A 17,756-nucleotide genomic window follows, 5' to 3' on the forward strand; every position below is an offset into this window, starting at 1 on the left:
AAATGGCATGAAAAAATACTATTGACAACATTTAGTCTTCTTATCTGTGAATAGGAGATATTGTCTCCGTTTATCTATTTATTTATTTATTTGACAGGCAGAGTGGACAGTGAGGGAGAGAGAGACAGAGAGAAAGGTCTTCCTTTTGCCATTGGTTCACCCTCCAATGGCCACTGCGGCTGGCACGCTGCGGCCGGCGCATTGCGCTGATCTGAAGCCAGGAGTCAGGTGCCTCTCCTGGTCTCCCATGCGGGTGCAGGGTCCAAGCACTTGGGCCATCCTCCACTGCTCTCCCCAGCCATAGCAGAGGGTTGGACTGGAAGAGGGGCAACCGGGACAGAATCCGGCGCCCCGACTGGGACTAGAACCTGGTGTGCTGGCGCCGCAGGTGGAGGATTAGCCTATTGAGCTGCGGCACTGGCTTTCTCCATTTATTTAGTTCTTTGCTTTCACTCATTAGAGTGTTGCAGTTTTTCTTATATAGATCTTGTGCAGATTTTATTAATTTATACCAAAATATTTCATTTTCTAAATATTTGTAATGTTTTAGTATTTTTAATTTAAAATTCCAGTCAAACATCAAGGGTAGATGAAGGTTCTCTGAAAGGTCGTGGGAATGTAGATTTAAAAAATATTATTTTGGTGCAGAAATTTTTAATATCCCTGCTTAATTTCACTTCCATGACCTTTTTGAAGACATTTCTTATATAGTAAAACAATTGAGTTGTGTATATTAACTTTGTATCTTGTAACCTTGCATAATTTTTTCCTAGTGGAAAGAGGGTTTTGGTCTGTTGTTACGGATTTTTGACATTAAACAATCATGCAAATCTGTGAACAAAGACAATTTTATGTCTGCTTAGCCAATTTACCTCTCATTTCTTTCCCTTGTCCATTTCATTGGCTAGCACTTCTAGTAGAGTGCTGAAAAGGATTGAGGAGAGAGGATATCCTTTCCTTGGTTCTGGTCTAAATGGGAAAGCTTTGTTTCTCATCTTGGTAGAATTTATGTTTCTTCTGCTTGTGGTTTATCAAACTTCTTGGTTAGGAGGAATTTTAGCTTTAATTAAATATGGAAAATTTGGGGCTATTCTTTCTTTTTTTTTCTTTTAAAGATTTATTTATTTATTTGAGAAGAAGAGTTACAGATAGAGAGAGGGAGATTCAGAGAGTGAAGTCTTTCATCCGCTGGTTCACTCCTCCCCAAATGGCCGTAATGGCTGGAGCTGAGCCAATCTGAAGCCAGGAGTGAGGAGCTTCTCCTGGGTCTCCCACGTAGGTGCAGGAGCCCAAGCAGTTGGGCCATCTTCCACTGCTTTTCTAGGCCATTAGCAGGGAGCTAGATCAGAAGTGGAGTGGCTGGGACTTGAACTGGCACCCATAAGGGATGCCGGGGCCACAGGCAGTGGCTTAACCTAGGATGCCACAGTGCAGGCTCTGGGGCTATTATTTCTTCAAAAATATTTTTTTCTTATTTCTTTCTGTCTTGTCCTTTTAAGGGCTCAGTTATAATCATAATGAACCACTTAAAATTTCTCACAGTGCACTATTACTCTGTTTATTTTATTTTTTTAAAAATTGCTTTTTGCAATAACATTTTAAATTTACTTAGTAATAACAGGCTTAATACTCCACTAAATAGAGTTCAAGTAATAGGTACAAAGGCCTTCGTTCAGTAGGAATATAGACAAGGGCTATAAACAATAATCAATTCCCAAGATATCATTTTCACTCATATATTAAGGGTGTTTTTTCTCTATATATTAGCTATCACAAACCCTATGGTTTGTGCATTATTTCAAGCAGTGAAATATAAGAAAGGTCATATGAACTTTTAAGTGTATTAGTGAACATAAAATTGATTACAAAGCCGATGTCTGCCTTGTCTAATTCAACAATAATAATGAAACACTTTTCTTGGTGGAAAATATCTGAAAATATGGCTTAATTTATAAATGACTTTGTACAGGTACACATTTTATCAGTTTATGACTAGATTATTGTAGGTAATCCTTGGTTAATTTCCTTATTCTTGAACAAATTTATCCTTTAATAAACAAAAACTAGCCAAATGCTTTTTTTAATGAAAAATAATATTATTTAGCTAACTCCAGAGCTGGGCAACCATTATGGATAATTGATGTAAGGCTCAAATGGTGAGTTTAAGCAGTTATTTTATTGTTGGAACCATCCTGTTTAAAATAGTATATCAGGTCGGTGCCGCGGCTCAATAGGCTAATCCTCCACCTAGCGGCGCCGGCACGCCGGGTTCTAGTCCCGGTCGGGGAGCCGGATTCTTTCCTGGTTGCCCCTCTTCCAGGCCAGCTCTCTGCTGTGGCCCGGGAAGGCAGTGGAGGATGGCCCAAGTGCTTGGGCCCTGAACCCCATGGGAGACCAGGAGAAGCACCTGGCTCCTGCCATCGGATCAGCGCGGTGCGCCAGCTGCAGCGGCCATTGGAGGGTGAACCAACGGCAAAAGGAAGACCTTTCTCTCTGTCTCTCTCTCTCACTGTCCACTCTGCCTGTCCAAAAAAAAAAAAATAGTATATCAAGGGTGGGATGTTGGTGCACCAATTAAGATGTCACCTGCAATGCTTGCTTACATTGGAGTGCTTGGGTTCCAGTTCTGGCTTTGTATCCTAGTCTAGCTTCCTGCTAATGCATACCCTAGGAGGCAGCAGGAGATGGCTCAAGCTATTGAGTCCTTGATACCTGTGTGAGAGATCAGATTGGGTTCCAAGCACCTGGGTTTATCCTGGTCCAACTCTACCTGTTGTGGGCATTTGGAGATGAACTAGTGGGTGGAAGATCTCTCTCTGTTGGTCTTCTTTCTAACTAGCTAACTGAATAAATAAATAAATGACTTAAAATAGTATATTAGATATTTATTTAGTATATACCTAGGTGTTACATTGCTCCATCATAGGCATACATTTGTTCAGTCTTAATAGAGATTCTCAAGTCAGTTTCTAAAAGAAGAGAAAAATTTCCAATTCACCTTGAAAAACTGTCAGTTTTTACTAAAGCTGAGTGTATTCACACACTGTGACCTAGCAAATCCATACCTGAAATTTATTCAGATGTGTACCGGAAGGCATGTACAAGAATATCCATGGAAACATTATTTAAATAGGCTGAAATTTTAAAGTATCCAAATGTCTGTCAACACTAGAATGGAAAAATAAATGAGATATTTATAAAATTGAATACCACACAGCAGTAAAAATCCTACACAAAAAATTATTGGGGGGGGGTGGATCTCAGAGATGTAATGGTGAATGAAAGAAGCTAGATACAGAAGTTTACTGAATGATTCCATTCAATCCATGCTCTGGGAAAGCAAAATAATCTAAGACAGTAACAGGCTGAGAGAGGATGGTTAGAGGACTGTTCTGAATAGCTGCTAGACTGGGCACTACGGTTAATAACCTATAACTAAAAGTAATATTGCCAACTGTAGAAAACTGTTTCACATTTGGCAGAGTGAAAGGAAGAAGCACGGAGAGGGAATTCCATTCATTTCATTCACCCTTTGTCATCACTTTCATTCCTAAATTAAGCCTTTAAACATCAGGGATTTGAGCAACGCCCAAATCCTCCCAAACTTCTTGCCTGGGGCTCCTCCCGCTTAGAGGCGGGCAAAGATGGGTGGCTGTAGGGACACAGGGTGGGAGAGCGAGGAATCAGCGCCCCTCCAGGTCCACATAATACAGTAGGAGCTGCGGGGCGAGCAAAGTGCCCACGGTTCTACGTCGCCCCCAGCGATTCAGCGGCGGCTGGTTGGACAGCTCCCGGGTCACTTCCGCTCCTGCCTGCCCAGTCCTGGGCAGGGCAGGTGCTTCTGCGAACCCCAGAGGAACAGATTCTCGTTTTCCAAGGGACTGGTCTCTGCTAGCTGCAAGCTAGAACAAACTACCGAAGAAGAAACTGAGACGCAGCTGCCTTGCCGCTCCTCCGCCCTCCTTGCCGTTTTTAAATTCAGAGCTAGCAGGAGCCAAGGTATCCCTTGGAGAGTGGAGATTCTGAAAGTGAACACCGATGTCTTCCGGGGTCCTGTCCTGCTCGGGACGTGGCGCTGCAACAATTGCCCCGCGGTCCTAAACCTGCAGGGGCCAGGGGGTAATCGCTTAACGCCAAGTCGTGAGCTTTGCACTTTGCAGGGCACCAGAGTGCATGACAACTCTGGTGCACTCTTCCGGAGCAGAGACCATGCCCGCCACGTCCCTTCCTAGCCATTCCCAGAGCACCGGCGCGAATCAGAGCAGTCTGTTTCCCGAGGTGTGGGAAAGGGATTTCCTGCCTGCCCCCGACGGGTCCACCGCCGAGCTGGTGATCCGCGGCGTGATCCCGTCGCTCTACCTGTGCATCATCACGGTGGGTTTGCTCGGCAACATCCTCCTGGTGAAGATCTTCATCAGCAACAGCGCCATGAGGAGCGTCCCCAACATCTTCATCTCCAACCTGGCGGCTGGTGACTTGCTGCTGCTGCTCACCTGCGTCCCGGTGGACGCCTCGCGCTACTTCTTTGACGAGTGGATGTTCGGCCAAGTGGGCTGCAGGCTGATCCCGGCCATCCAGCTCACCTCCGTGGGCGTCTCTGTGTTCACTCTCACTGCCCTCAGCGCGGACAGGTGAGAGCGCAGGTAGTATGAGGTGGCCTAGAAAAGTGGTGGAGAGGGGAGGTTAGGGTGTGGCTGGGGAGAGGCTGGGGATGGAGAGGAACAGAGTATCCAGGATGTAGAGTCAAAGGAGTAAGGGTGGACTGAGCTGTGAAGTTTGGTAACCAATAGAGTACCTAAAAAGTAACCTACAGGAGGGAAACTGACGCTGTGAGATGATTTTTAACAGCCCTTGCTTTTCTGGACTGTGGAGGAGCAGTGTTTTTTTTTTTTTTTTTTCTTTTTTCCCCTTCATACTGTTTGTTTAACTCTTAATGTAGGGTTAATCTTATGAGTATAAAGTTAACTGAAAATAGATCTTTGTAGAAAAAAAGAATGGGAATCGGAGAGGGAGGAGGAAGGTGGGAGGGAGGGTAAGGTGGAAGTATCACAATGTCCTGAATCTATATACATGCAATACATGAAATTTGTATACCTTAAATAAAAATTGAAAAAGAAATAATATAACTATTACTTTAAGAATACTTAAAATTGCGTTAGTTTGAAAGTAGGTTTAAAATAGCATTTCCTGGACCTTCTTGTCTGCAGCCACTTTGGGACCTTTATTATGTATTTCATAGAAAAGCTATAGAATAAACATGCAAAAATGCAACTATCTAGTAATTATATGTGTTCCTAAATCTTAGACATGCATTTTCCTTATTCAGTAGGATAATAATCTGATAGGTAATAATGTTTGCTTATGTTAGCCAAATGCTTAATTTTCTTTTTCTCTCAAATATTAGGAGACATCATTTACATTTATTAACTGAATTATATTACTTATTTGAAGCAAAAAATTATAATTATAAATGATCTTCAGACAGTTCACATAGTTCACATGTCACATTCTTGTTTTATACTTCAAGTTAGGAAATACATATTTTTCACATATAGGTGCTAACTTTTAGTATCTTAAAACAATGCTGGAAAAATCCATCCTTCATATCAGATCTGCTTCCCACATATCTTAAGTGTGTGAAGTTTTCTATTTTCTATCTTGCAGATCAAAGAGTTTAACCTTGTCATTTTCTAGGTGTGAATATTGAAGTCCAGGGAATGTAAGACTTCCTGGAAGAGCTGGGAGGAATATCTAGGCTTCCTAACTTGGGATTCATATACTATCATTCCCCGATATCTATGCAGGAGGTAATGTCTGAGAGGGAGTGGGGCCATATGTATAATTAGACATCATTACACAAAGCTGTGATCCAATTCCCTGGGGAATGGGAGCCTGACTTAAACTATTTAGCTAAACAATTTGACAAAGATAATTAAACTGATGTTCACTCTCCTCTTTAATTTATATATTAAATGATTAATGAAAAAGGACTGTGGACATGAATTTCCTGTTATTCCCAATTTTATCTTACATTATTGTTGGATTGGAGTTAAGCATTTTTGAAGATAAGAAAATAATTCTGTGAGGAGCTGAGAGCCATAATCATTTTGAGTTGAAAATTTCAGTGTGTAGTTCATGTAATATATCTCTAAAACCACATCCCTGAAAAATTGGGTGTCATGTAAATTAAGCACCTCGTTTCATTTATATCACACTTATTCAATGATTTAAAGAAGTTTTCTTTGCAAATCAAAATTAAAACTTGACTTTTTTACTTTAGCTGCCCCTATTTATGGCATCCATTTTAATTAGAAAGTTAAAAAAAATCTACCTTATTATTAGGGGAAAACCTAAAGATCAGCTATAATAATAGTAAGATTCCAATCATTGTGCTTTCAGCTTTAGAATGCAACATTAGTAGCAAGACCTAGGTCTTGAGTTTATTTCACACCAGTTTTATCAATCCTTTGTCATGGGGAACCCTCAGTCAAGATCAGAGAAAAATGCTAAATCTCATATATTCCCTGGCCTTTTGGTTGTTGCTGTTTCCTTCGTATAGGATGTGTTTTGTGAGTATAGAATGAATATTTTAGTAATAATGATAAGGAAATGTAGTTTGACTCTTTCACTTGGGCCATGGACTATTCTTGCTTTTCTTCAGTTTGTTCCCAAGGATTTAAAGCAGCTTAAAAATAAAGATACAGACAACATCCAACAGAAACAAAAAGAGGAAACTAAGGGTAGGAAGTTGAAAAATAAAAGATGACTGACACTGTTGCCAAAAGTGAGTCATAGGTTTTTCTAGAAGCTTTCTAGCTGCCAGTTCAAAAAGAAAAATCAGCTTTTCAAAACAAGTGCTCAGTTGCTATTTCTACATAACCATTATAATACCTACATTTGATTTTATTGACTTTAATTTGAAATTTCATGATTTATTGTTAACTAAAAGTCATTATACTTCAATGCAATAAATTAAATATCACTTATTCATTGACCTCAAACTTCTGTTGCTTATTTCTTTTGTCTGTCTCTTCAGGAGGAAGGATCATTTTATATTGAATTAGGGAGACACTATAGAATTCTGACAATATTCGTATTACTGTTAGAATTCATGTGTTGTTTTATAGTTGTTGATAATTTGTCTGTCTTAACCTGAGACCTGTAGAATACACTGTAAGGAGGCAGTACACCAGGTGGAGTATTTATGACACCTGGGTGCTGATCTTGCACTATGTCCAAATATCTTATTTGGAGAAAAAAAACAAAACAAAACAAAACAGAAAAAAACACTTTTGTAAGGCAGTGTTTTTCTTATTTACAAAATAAGAATAATGTTGTTAATGTGATGGGAAATATTGTGAAGGACATGCATCTGATTTTTCAAATATCTGACTTCTGTTGGCTTCCAGATGCTCTCCAAGCTGCTGCTGAACAGGCAGCCATTGCATGGACAACCTTGCAGGAACCCTGTGGGGAAGATGCTAGTGGTTACACTTGGTCCTCTTGAAAGGGGGTTTCAACACCTGGCTTATGCTTGGAGTCACCTGAAAATCAGTGAAATGCAGAATCTCATACTTCCTGTCTTAAAGACCCTACATGAATAAGTGTGGGGAGAAAAATACTAGCGATCTTTCTTTTTCACAAATTTTCTGGGTGATTTTGAAGATTGACACATTCTGGGCAGCACTAGGGTAGACTCTGTCTTCATTTCTCTGCACCATTTCTACTTCAGAGCAGTGTCTAATAACTCCAACCCCATTCCTCCGCAATTGCTCTTAATAAGTGATCGCCTTGTTTTTCAGGCCATCTTTGCATTAATAGTTCAACAACCATTTATTGAGAAGCTACTATGGATCAGGCGTGGTGTTATCCATGAGACATACAACAATGAGCAGAACTTTCCTGTTGTCATATAGGTCACACTTAGACCCTTTGTTGTAGGCCTATTCCCTGCTTGAAGAAAGAAATAAATGCTTATAAGAAAAATAAAAAAAAATAAACTACAGTAGTATAACTAGAAAGATTTGTCCTCTGGTGCTTTTTTGCTTTTTGTCCATCATTGGTTAGTTAGTTCGTAACATATTCTTTGACAAATGAAAGCTATGCTTTAGTAATGATAACAACACTTTGGTAATCTCTTATTTTTCACCCATGATTTCTGGTTTTGTAGATTTTACAATGCTGAACTTTTGTTAAGTGTATATGATTTAGGAGCTATCCTGGGGTCTGTCCTCTCTTTCTCACAGGAGGTGCTTTAGGATGATCCCTGTTGAAAAGACCTGCCCTGGCCGGCAGCGCCGGTACTCCAGGTTCTAGTCCCGGTTGGGGTGCCGGATTCTGTCCCGGTTGCTCCTCATCGAGTCCAGCTCTCTGCTGTGGCCCGGGAGTGCAGTGGAGGATGGCCCAAGTGCTTGGGCCCTGCACCCCATGGGAGACCAGGGGGAAGCACCTGGCTCCTGGATTCGGATTGGCGCAGTGCGCTGGCCGTAATGGCCATTTGGGGGGTGAACCAATGGAAGGAAGACCTTTCTCTCTGTCTCTCTCTCTCTCACTGTCTAACTCTGCCTGTAAAAAAAAAAAAAAAAACAAAAAAAAAAAACAAAAAACAAACAAACAAAAAACCTGCCCTATCCTGCCCTGCACTCCCACTGTGTTGCTTTCCCTAAATCAGGAAGGCTCTTTCTGGGCTAGAAATCTTATTGTAATGAGAGTTTTATGGCTTTAATTTCTATTTCAAGTTTCTGAACATCCTTTATGATCATAGTGCCTGATACATCCTGGATGCTTATACATCCTCAGAATTCATAAGTTGGAACCCTAACCCCGAAGGTGACGGTTTTAAGAGGTGGAGCCTTTGAAGTTGATTAGGTCATGAGAGAGGGGTCCTATAGATGAGATAAAAGTCCTTATAAAAGAGACTGAGAGACCCATAGTGGAAGCACTATGAGGAAGTAGTGACAAGGCATTGTCTTTGTGCCAGTAAGGAGTCGCTCACCGAACACTGACTCTGCCAGCACCTTGATCTTGGACTGCCAAGTCTCCAGAACTGTGATCACTAAGCTTGTGTTGTTTGTGAGTCACCTGGACTGTGGCGTTTTATTACAGCAGCCCCAATCTGCTGAGACAGAGCCTCTCCAATAGTATGCGTTCAGATACGGGGTAGAGAAGTGACTAGCTTTTGAGTTTCTTGATAAACTAAAAAGAGCACAATCTATTTGTAGTAATCACTTCTCTACACTCTTATCTACATAAAAATAATTTAGTAGTTTTTGGTACTTTGCTATTAAATATGAATTGTCAATCAATATTAACTTTTGGGAAGACAAACAAGGCCAAAGGCGCTACACAAATAAAACCCTGAACCATGTCAGCAAGAGATGATTCATTTTTTTCTGTATTAATTTCATAAGTAATACGACAAGACTATAAACATATAATAGGAATGGTATACTATGAAAGATGAAAGCTTTAAAAACAAAGAATTTTAAGAAAAAGAAAATATGGTAGCAGAAATTAAGCATTCAGAAAGAGATGGACACTAAAGCACAGAACATATTAGAAGGTAAACGAAGAAAGAGGTGGAGATATGCTTCATAGATATGAAAAATACTAAGAAAAAAGACACATTGGGGCTGGTGCTGTGGTGCAGCAGGTTAAAGCCCTGGCCTGAAGTGCCGGCATCCCATATGAGTGCCAGTTTGTGTCCTGGCTGCTCTTCTTCCAATCCAGCTCTCTACTAAGGCCTGGAAAGCAGTAGAAGATGGCCAAAGTCCTTGGGCCCCTGCACCAATTGGGAGACCCAGATGAAGCTCCTGCTCCTGGCTTTGGATCGGCACAGCTCTGGCCGTTGCGGCCATCTGGGGCTGAACCAGTGGATGGAAGAATTCTCTCTCTGTTTCTACCTCTCTCTGTAACTCTGTCTTTCAAATAAATAAAATAAATCTTAAAAAAAGTAAAAAATACACATTAAAATTAAAGAAGTAGAAAATACCATGCAGGAAAGTAGTATAAGAACTTTTAAAAAGTTAAAGTCAGATACATGGAAATTATGTAAAATAAAAAATGAACAAGAGTTAACTCTAGGGAAATCAGAGATGTGTACAAAAAGTGCATCACCATAAAGCATCATCATAAAACACTACTCACTATTCTAGTCACAGTAATTATGTATTTAACTATATAAAAACTATATTGATTACTAAATCAGGACATTTAGAATGGAAGAGTAGAAGATATCTAAGAGAGAAATATTTTCAATTACCATGAAAGGATGTCAGGCAATATAGTTAATTTGAGAAACAGTGGAACAGTGATAGAATTATATTCCTTAGAAGTATGGAGGTAATGATATGAGATTTGTTTTGGTTCAGGAGTGGAACATGAATTGAAATAGGGACTTTTACATTTATTTACAGTAACCTCTGTTTTCTGATTAAAAGACACATTAATCTGATTAAATAACATAAAATAGTTCATTTTAGTTATGAATTAATAGTATTTTCAATCTCTTCATTACATGTAATTACAAAGTATACAGGGAAGGAAATACCTACCTATTGAGTATCACCATGTAGGACATGGATAAATGTCATGATATGTGTTATTTTTTTAAGTTGGCATTTAGGCTTTTTGCTGTTATTCTTCCTTAATTTCTATGCGTTTCATGTTTCACATGTGGTGTTCCACTTTGTGAACTCTCCTTCCCCTGGAGGGGCTGGAAATGTCACCAGCAACAAGATGAGAAGGGGAGAGAGAAAAAGGGGAGGAAGGGAAAGAGAGAGAGAGAAAGAGAGAGAGAATAGGATATTGTTTGACTTGCTATTCTTTCAGTCTTCATATTTATAGACAAAAATTTTCAGTCTCTATTTTTCTCTAACTTATTCATGTCCTTAGGAAAAACAGTGGCAGGTCTCTATAGCAAAAGCTATAGAAGATTATTGTGCATTTATAAAAATTACAGTAATAATAACTTTTTGAAAATAAAACACTTAAAATATTAGATAATTAATGATATTCAGTGAAGGATGATAGTATGCGTAACTTTGAAAGTACTTGTGAAAGAATTAAGCAAATGATCACAATTTGGGAGATGTCATTTTAAATTATTTGCTTCTATCTTCCTGTGTTCTATGCAGTGAAATTACTTGCTTGTACACAGACATGGGGACCTTAAGACAACCAGGGACTAACGGGGTATTAATACTTCTGTCATCAAGTAAGATGTCTACTCCCCAACCCTTCCCTCCTTTTCACAGAGTAACTTGAGACATATTTGCTTTCCCAGGTACAGAGCCATTGTAAACCCTATGGATATGCAGACATCAGGGGCGCTGCTGTGGACCTGTGTGAAAGTCGTGGGCATCTGGGTGGTCTCTGTGTTGTTGGCAGTACCTGAAGCTGTGTTTTCAGAAGTGGTGCGCATCAGTAGCTTGGATAACAGCAGTTTCACAGCGTGTATACCCTACCCTCAGACAGACGAATTACATCCAAAGATTCATTCAGTGCTCATTTTCTTGGTCTATTTTCTCATACCACTTACTATTATTAGTGTTTATTATTATCACATTGCAAAGACCTTAATTAAAAGTGCACATAATCTTCCTGGAGAATACAATGAACATACCAAAAAGCAGGTAAGGTTAGTAGGTATGTGTGCTGTGGGTGTATCGGTCAATGTTCTGTTTCATGGGCTCTCAATACTGGATTTCATTAGAAGAGTTGCACCTGCACTACACTAGCCTTAACTAGAAGTGTTTTGGGGGGATCTCTAGTATATGGTTATGCCATAGCCCCTCAAAGCCCCAACTGGGTTTGTGACAAGACCAGGAATCTCATCATTAGAAATTAATGCCTTTGAAGGCCTCTCTTTTTGTGCAAAAGTTTATGCAAAGAACATAGTAAGCCAAAACAATTTAACCTAGTCAGTATACATTTCTGTCATTAGGCCACTAAATAATTTGTAAAGAAGGATCTATCAGGAAAGGGCTGTGTGACACTGACCCTGGAACCTGGGAATGAGACTTGGGTTGGATGCCAGAGTGAGAGGGTCAGGAAAAAGTGAGAACAGCAGAAAGAGAATGAGTATGATCCAGAGATTACTTATAAATTTAATATCATTATTCAAAGTGCTTGGGACCAGAAGAGTTTTAAACTTATTAGTTTTTCAGATTTGAGAATATTTGCACAGACTTTACCTTATTCTGAAAATCTGAAAATTCAAAATGATTTTGGATTTTGGGACATTTTGGGATCTGGGACATTTGGGATTAGGGATTCTCAAATTTTACCAGCATAAAAATACAGCATACGCTGTATATCTTTTTTGTTCCCTAAAAATATGCAGTAATGATTTCAGGTGAAAACTCATTGTGTTAATCCACAAACATACAGAAATAATGTTCTTGTGGGAAGTTTCTGGTTATACGTTTGTGTACACCTAGAGCAGAACTTCTAAAATGTTCTGTAGGTACAGGGAGGTCATGGGTGCCTGTTCTCAATTTGATGGCAAACAAATGGAATCTCAGACTATTAATATTTTCTGAGACATAGATGGGGTAATTGGTGGGGGTCCTGTATACTTTAGCAACAGTAGAAGTGGGTAAATGTTTCCTGCATGGAAAGTAACCTTTTGAATGCCCATGGACATCGAAGATCAACATCTGCTTTAAATACTTAAAAATTAATCAGCTATTGAAAGTATTGATAGGTAAATTAGTAGATTTATTATTTAAATATCTGATGCCCCTGAAACAAAATATCCATGCCCTGGGCTCACTGTGCTTTTTGCTGTACATAAACTGTTCTTTATTTGGGGTCCTTTGATTCAATTTGTATCTCAATTTTGGGAATGCAAGTTTTGGCTTTTGATATCTAAGGTTGAGTTTCTCTCGCGCACACAAACTCTACCCCACTTTTTGAAAAAATGGCCTTGGTTCTCTTTGTCTTGGTGAGTCTCCTCCCTACTGGGCCAGTGGATCTTAATATTTGCCAAGAGGTAATCTCAATGTCAACAGCCTGCCTATGCACTAGAGTCTCCATGTGCAGATAGCTGTGACATTCTTGCATCCATGCTCCACTGTTTAGAGAGGACACTGCTTAGAAATAAGCAGTTCACATTTGACCTCCTTAGAACTTCCAGGATGCATAGCCGACGGCATTGGAAAATATCTGTAGTACCATGTGACAGTACTTCACGAAGGTCATGGAAAATGCACCAAAATTAAACCCTTTTAATTCTAGTTTTTCATGAACTTTCTGAAGTGCTCTCTCATTTGTGTCTTGAATTGTACTCCTCTTTATTTGCACCTTCTTTTGCTTCCTCATCACCAATCTCTGTTACTCATCGACATCAGCTTTGTTCCAATCCTAAACTTTTCATTGGTTTCTGGAAATTCTAATTGATGGACAAGAGTATTAGATCAGAAAATATCATGATGCCTACCATTAGTGTTTTTTGGTGAATTATGACTTAATGTTTCCATTTCTCTATTTAAATATTTAAGCAAGTTAGATAAGCATGAATTAAACCTTGGACTATGGATGTTAGGAAATTATTTTTAGATTAAAATGCTATATCCAGTATTTGAATTTTTTCTATTTATCACATTTATGAAAACCTTATAAAAAAGTAAACACAGTGTCACATTTTATTAAACAAGAAAATGCATTTTTATTTGTAAAGGTGACCTAAGATAATAATGTTTGTTTGATTTTGCACTTATATCAGGTGCTTTCACTTGAATCAAGAGTTTAAATCTCAAATTCTTTTTTTATGAAGTAGGAATTAAAAATGTCAGTCTGTTTCAATGAATCTATTTTCCTTATTTAAAATATCTCTCACATGAGAGTGCCTGGGTTTGATTCCTGGTTCCAGCTCCTGATTCCAGCTTCCTATCATTGTGGATCCTTGGAGGCAGCAGTGATGATTCAAGTATTTGTGTTCTGCCACGCATATGGGAGATCTGGATGGCGTTCCAAATTCTAGGCCTCAGCCCCAGTCCAGACTCAGCTGTTGTGGGCATTTGGGGAATGAACCAGTAAATGAGAGATGTTTTTTCTCTGTCTCTCTTGTTCTGCCTCTCAAATAAAGCCAAAAATAATAAAGTGTAAACTACCTTGTGTTTTGAAAAGTAGCTAAGCTTGCATTTCTTCCACCCTATTAATTTAATGTATTTAATACAAATAGAAATGAGTTATTTTTAATATCAACACAAAGAGACTAAGCAAAAGGAAAAGAGCTCAAAATAAGTTCATTTTTGAAGATTACAGTTTTCACACGAATACATAGCCATTTATTAATAATTTCTCTTCTAATATTGTATAAGCTATAATATATTGTTAAATGAAAATAGCATCGTGATCAAAATGGGTTTTTCAAACTATTAACATCATCACTTTGAGAAAGAAAATAAATAATTCACATATTTCAGATACATTGTTTATGCTATGACTTTTACTCCTTTTGTGACATTATAAGTTTAAATGTGGCTGGGTCCATTTTCATTTTAACCAATGGGACTATTTCCTTATATTGCAGATGGAAACACGGAAACGCCTGGCTAAGATTGTGCTGGTCTTTGTGGGATGCTTTGCCTTCTGTTGGTTCCCAAATCATATCCTCTACATGTATAGATCTTTCAACTATAAGGAGATTGACCCATCTCTAGGACACATGATTGTCACCTTGGTTGCCAGGGTTCTAAGTTTTTGCAATTCTTGTGTCAATCCATTTGCTCTTTATCTACTCAGTGAAAGCTTCAGGAAGCATTTCAATAGCCAGCTCTGTTGTGGGAGGAAGTCCTTTCCAGAAAGATCAACCAGCTACCTACTCAGCTCTTCCGCAGTGCGAATGACATCCCTGAAAAGCAATACTAAGAACATGGTGACCAATGCTGTCTTACCAAATGGAAACAGCATGAAGCAGGAAATGGCATTGTGATTTTGGCCATTCAACTCAACTATCTGGAAAGAATTTACTGACTTTTCTATTCCTGTTGAGCAGAACAGAAACAAATAATTTGACCTTCTTACTCTGCTAATTCATTAAACATTTCTCGATTGACTCAGGAAAGGCAAGACAAACATTATTCTCAGAACAGGACTGTACATTATAAATGGAGCAGGTATTGTGTTGCAGCAGGTTAAACCATCCCTTGCAATGCTTGAATCCCATGTAGGTGTACTGGTTGGAAACCCAGCCACTTCACTTCCTATCCAGTTCCTGCTATGTACCCTGGACAGCAGCAGATGATGACTCAAATGCTTAGTCCCCTGACACCCATGTGGAGGACTGAGGAAGTTTTGAGTTTCTGGCTTCGAATCCTAACTTTTTTGGGCATTTGGGGAGTAAGTCAGTGAAGAGAAGAACTCTGTCTCTGTCTCTCTCTCTCTCCCGCTCAGCTTTTCAAGTAGTTGAAAATAAATCTGTAAACATTAAATTACATTATGCGTGCATACTTATAACATTGAAACTGTTCAAAAAGCAATTTGATATATGTATATAAATTAACATTCTTGAGGGCTTAATGTTTTAAGATTTAGGTTCTTATTAGATTCAAGTCTATCATATTAATTTTAAACTAGTTCTGTCTTGAAGCATAAAATAAATTCCTATTTTAACTCATTGATTCAATGAAGATTATATTCAAATTATTATTATTTGAAATGCAAGTCATATTTTGGTGGTGAATTTTATTCATAACTAGCTCATACACACATATATATTATATAAATCTCCATTTGATGAAAACAGCAGAAAAGCCAAATGGCAGAGTTAATCATAAGTCAATAATATTCACTGTGATTCTTTGTGTGATTAATCAACTTTAGAGAAATAGTTCATATTTGCTATTTATAGGTATGTGATTTAAAAGTATGATATAATTTATATTATGAATTGTAAAATAGGTATATAAGTATGGTTTACATCATGAATATACAATAAGTACGTGTTCCAAACTGCAAAACCGTGACTCAGATATTTGCGTGGCTGTTTTTGTGTACATGTCTAAATCTTTGAATACTTAGATGATTCTGCACAGATGTGATAAGACTTGGGTAATTCTGGTGAGCTCAACCATTTACTCATTTTTTCTTTTAATAGCCAACTGACAAGTGTGTGAGGTTTCACTGAGGCGATTTTCTCTACATGGTATCACATTTTTCTCTGAATAAATGTCTTGAATTTTCTTCAGCACAAGGCAAACATGATCTCGATTAAATCCTAAAAGATAATTCCTTCTTAAACATGTATGAATACTTGTAATTCTTATACTTAAGTCAATCTCTTTCATACTCTTTCCTTTTCTAAATCTCCTGGGACGACTTAATATATTAAGTTAGTCCATAAACTCTACTCACTCAAAATCAATTGTATGTAGCAATAGGTAAAATAAACACAAGAAAGTTGTCTGTGATACATTAAGGATAATAAGCACTAATTAAGTTTTTTTGTGTGTTATACACATAGTGCTAAAGATTTACATGAATTATCTAGTTTAATCATCAGCATGATCACTCAGGTGAACAAGACACGAGTCCAATCTTGATGGGTACCAAATTACACAGTTTGGGGGAGTATCTTTATCCACAAGAATGTACAAGTTTGTAAATTTTATAAAACACCTGGTAACCTGCCCATACTGTGAGAGCTCTGAACATCATTAACTTCATGATAAATGTACCTCTGAGCAGGTCATGCTATTATATTTATTTTATAGATTAGAAAATTGAGATTCATAGATGTTAAATAACTTTAAGATAGTCATGTGAAAAATGTGGATTATAAACTAGCTACAACCATAGTATGTGTGCACTATCAAAACTCAGATGTAAGTTTCTTCTACTTGAATAATTTGTCATAACCTTTAGGAAAGCAATAGATTCACTCATTAAAAATACCTTATGTAGCATACATAAATTTTTGTGCTATGATTTTATAATTCTCTTAAGGTCTACCCATTGAAATCTAAGAAGTAATAAAAAAATCTGGTTGGTGGAGAGTCTCCTTGCTGATATAAAGATGTTTGTATTTTTCATGTCTAAATGAAGGTATATTAATATATATGAAAAATTATAAGATTTGTGCACACATTTGTTGCAAGATTCATTTAGTTTCATATATATACATATATCTTACATATATATGTATATTAAAATAGATGAATATGTATCTTGTAAGACATATGTATCTGAAATTACGAGTATACATGTAAATTGAAATTAAATAGGAGTATGTGCATCTTATCTGTGAATCCCCAATTTTAAGAGACTTATTATTATATAGCCTGATATCTGATTTGTTTTGCAAGAATGACTCATGTATATCCATGAAATATTTTGCAAAAGTTTTAAGTTTTACTCACTTTATTATTATTTATTTATTTTTTTTGTACAGGCAGAGTGGACAATGAGAGAGAGAGACAGAGAGAAAGGTCTTCCTTTTCCACTGGTTCACTCCCCAATGGCTGCTGCGGCTGGCTCACTGTGGCTGGTGCACTGCGCTGATTCAAGGCCAGGAACTTGGTGCTTCTCCTGGTCTCCCATGCGGGTGCAGGGCCCACGCACTTGGGCCATCCTCCACTGCCTTCCTGGGCCACAGCAGAAAGCTGGACTGGAAGAGGAGCAACCGGGACAGAATCTGGGGCCCCAATCAGGACTAGAACCTGGAGTGCCAGCGCTGCAGGCGGAGGATTAGCCTAGTGAGCCACGGAGCCGGCCTTACTCACAATTTTAATAAAAATATCTCCATAATGCAC

General features: G+C 38.3%; 1 protein-coding gene across 1 annotated transcript; it reads left to right on the plus strand.

The window, feature by feature from the left end:
* The first annotated feature begins 2,535 nt into the window (after window positions 1-2,535).
* NMBR (neuromedin B receptor) lies at window positions 2,536-17,345 on the plus strand. The gene is made up of 3 exons (XM_002714848.5): window positions 2,536-4,631; window positions 11,285-11,633; window positions 14,537-17,345. The coding sequence occupies exons 1-3, from the start codon at window positions 4,174-4,176 to the stop codon at window positions 14,936-14,938; spliced, it is 1,209 nt and encodes a 402-aa protein (XP_002714894.3). The 5' UTR covers window positions 2,536-4,173; the 3' UTR covers window positions 14,939-17,345.
* The last annotated feature ends 411 nt before the right edge of the window (window positions 17,346-17,756 follow it).

This window comes from Oryctolagus cuniculus, chromosome 5 (genome assembly GCF_964237555.1).
Source record: "Oryctolagus cuniculus chromosome 5, mOryCun1.1, whole genome shotgun sequence".
In the NCBI taxonomy this organism is placed as follows: domain Eukaryota; kingdom Metazoa; phylum Chordata; class Mammalia; order Lagomorpha; family Leporidae; genus Oryctolagus; species Oryctolagus cuniculus.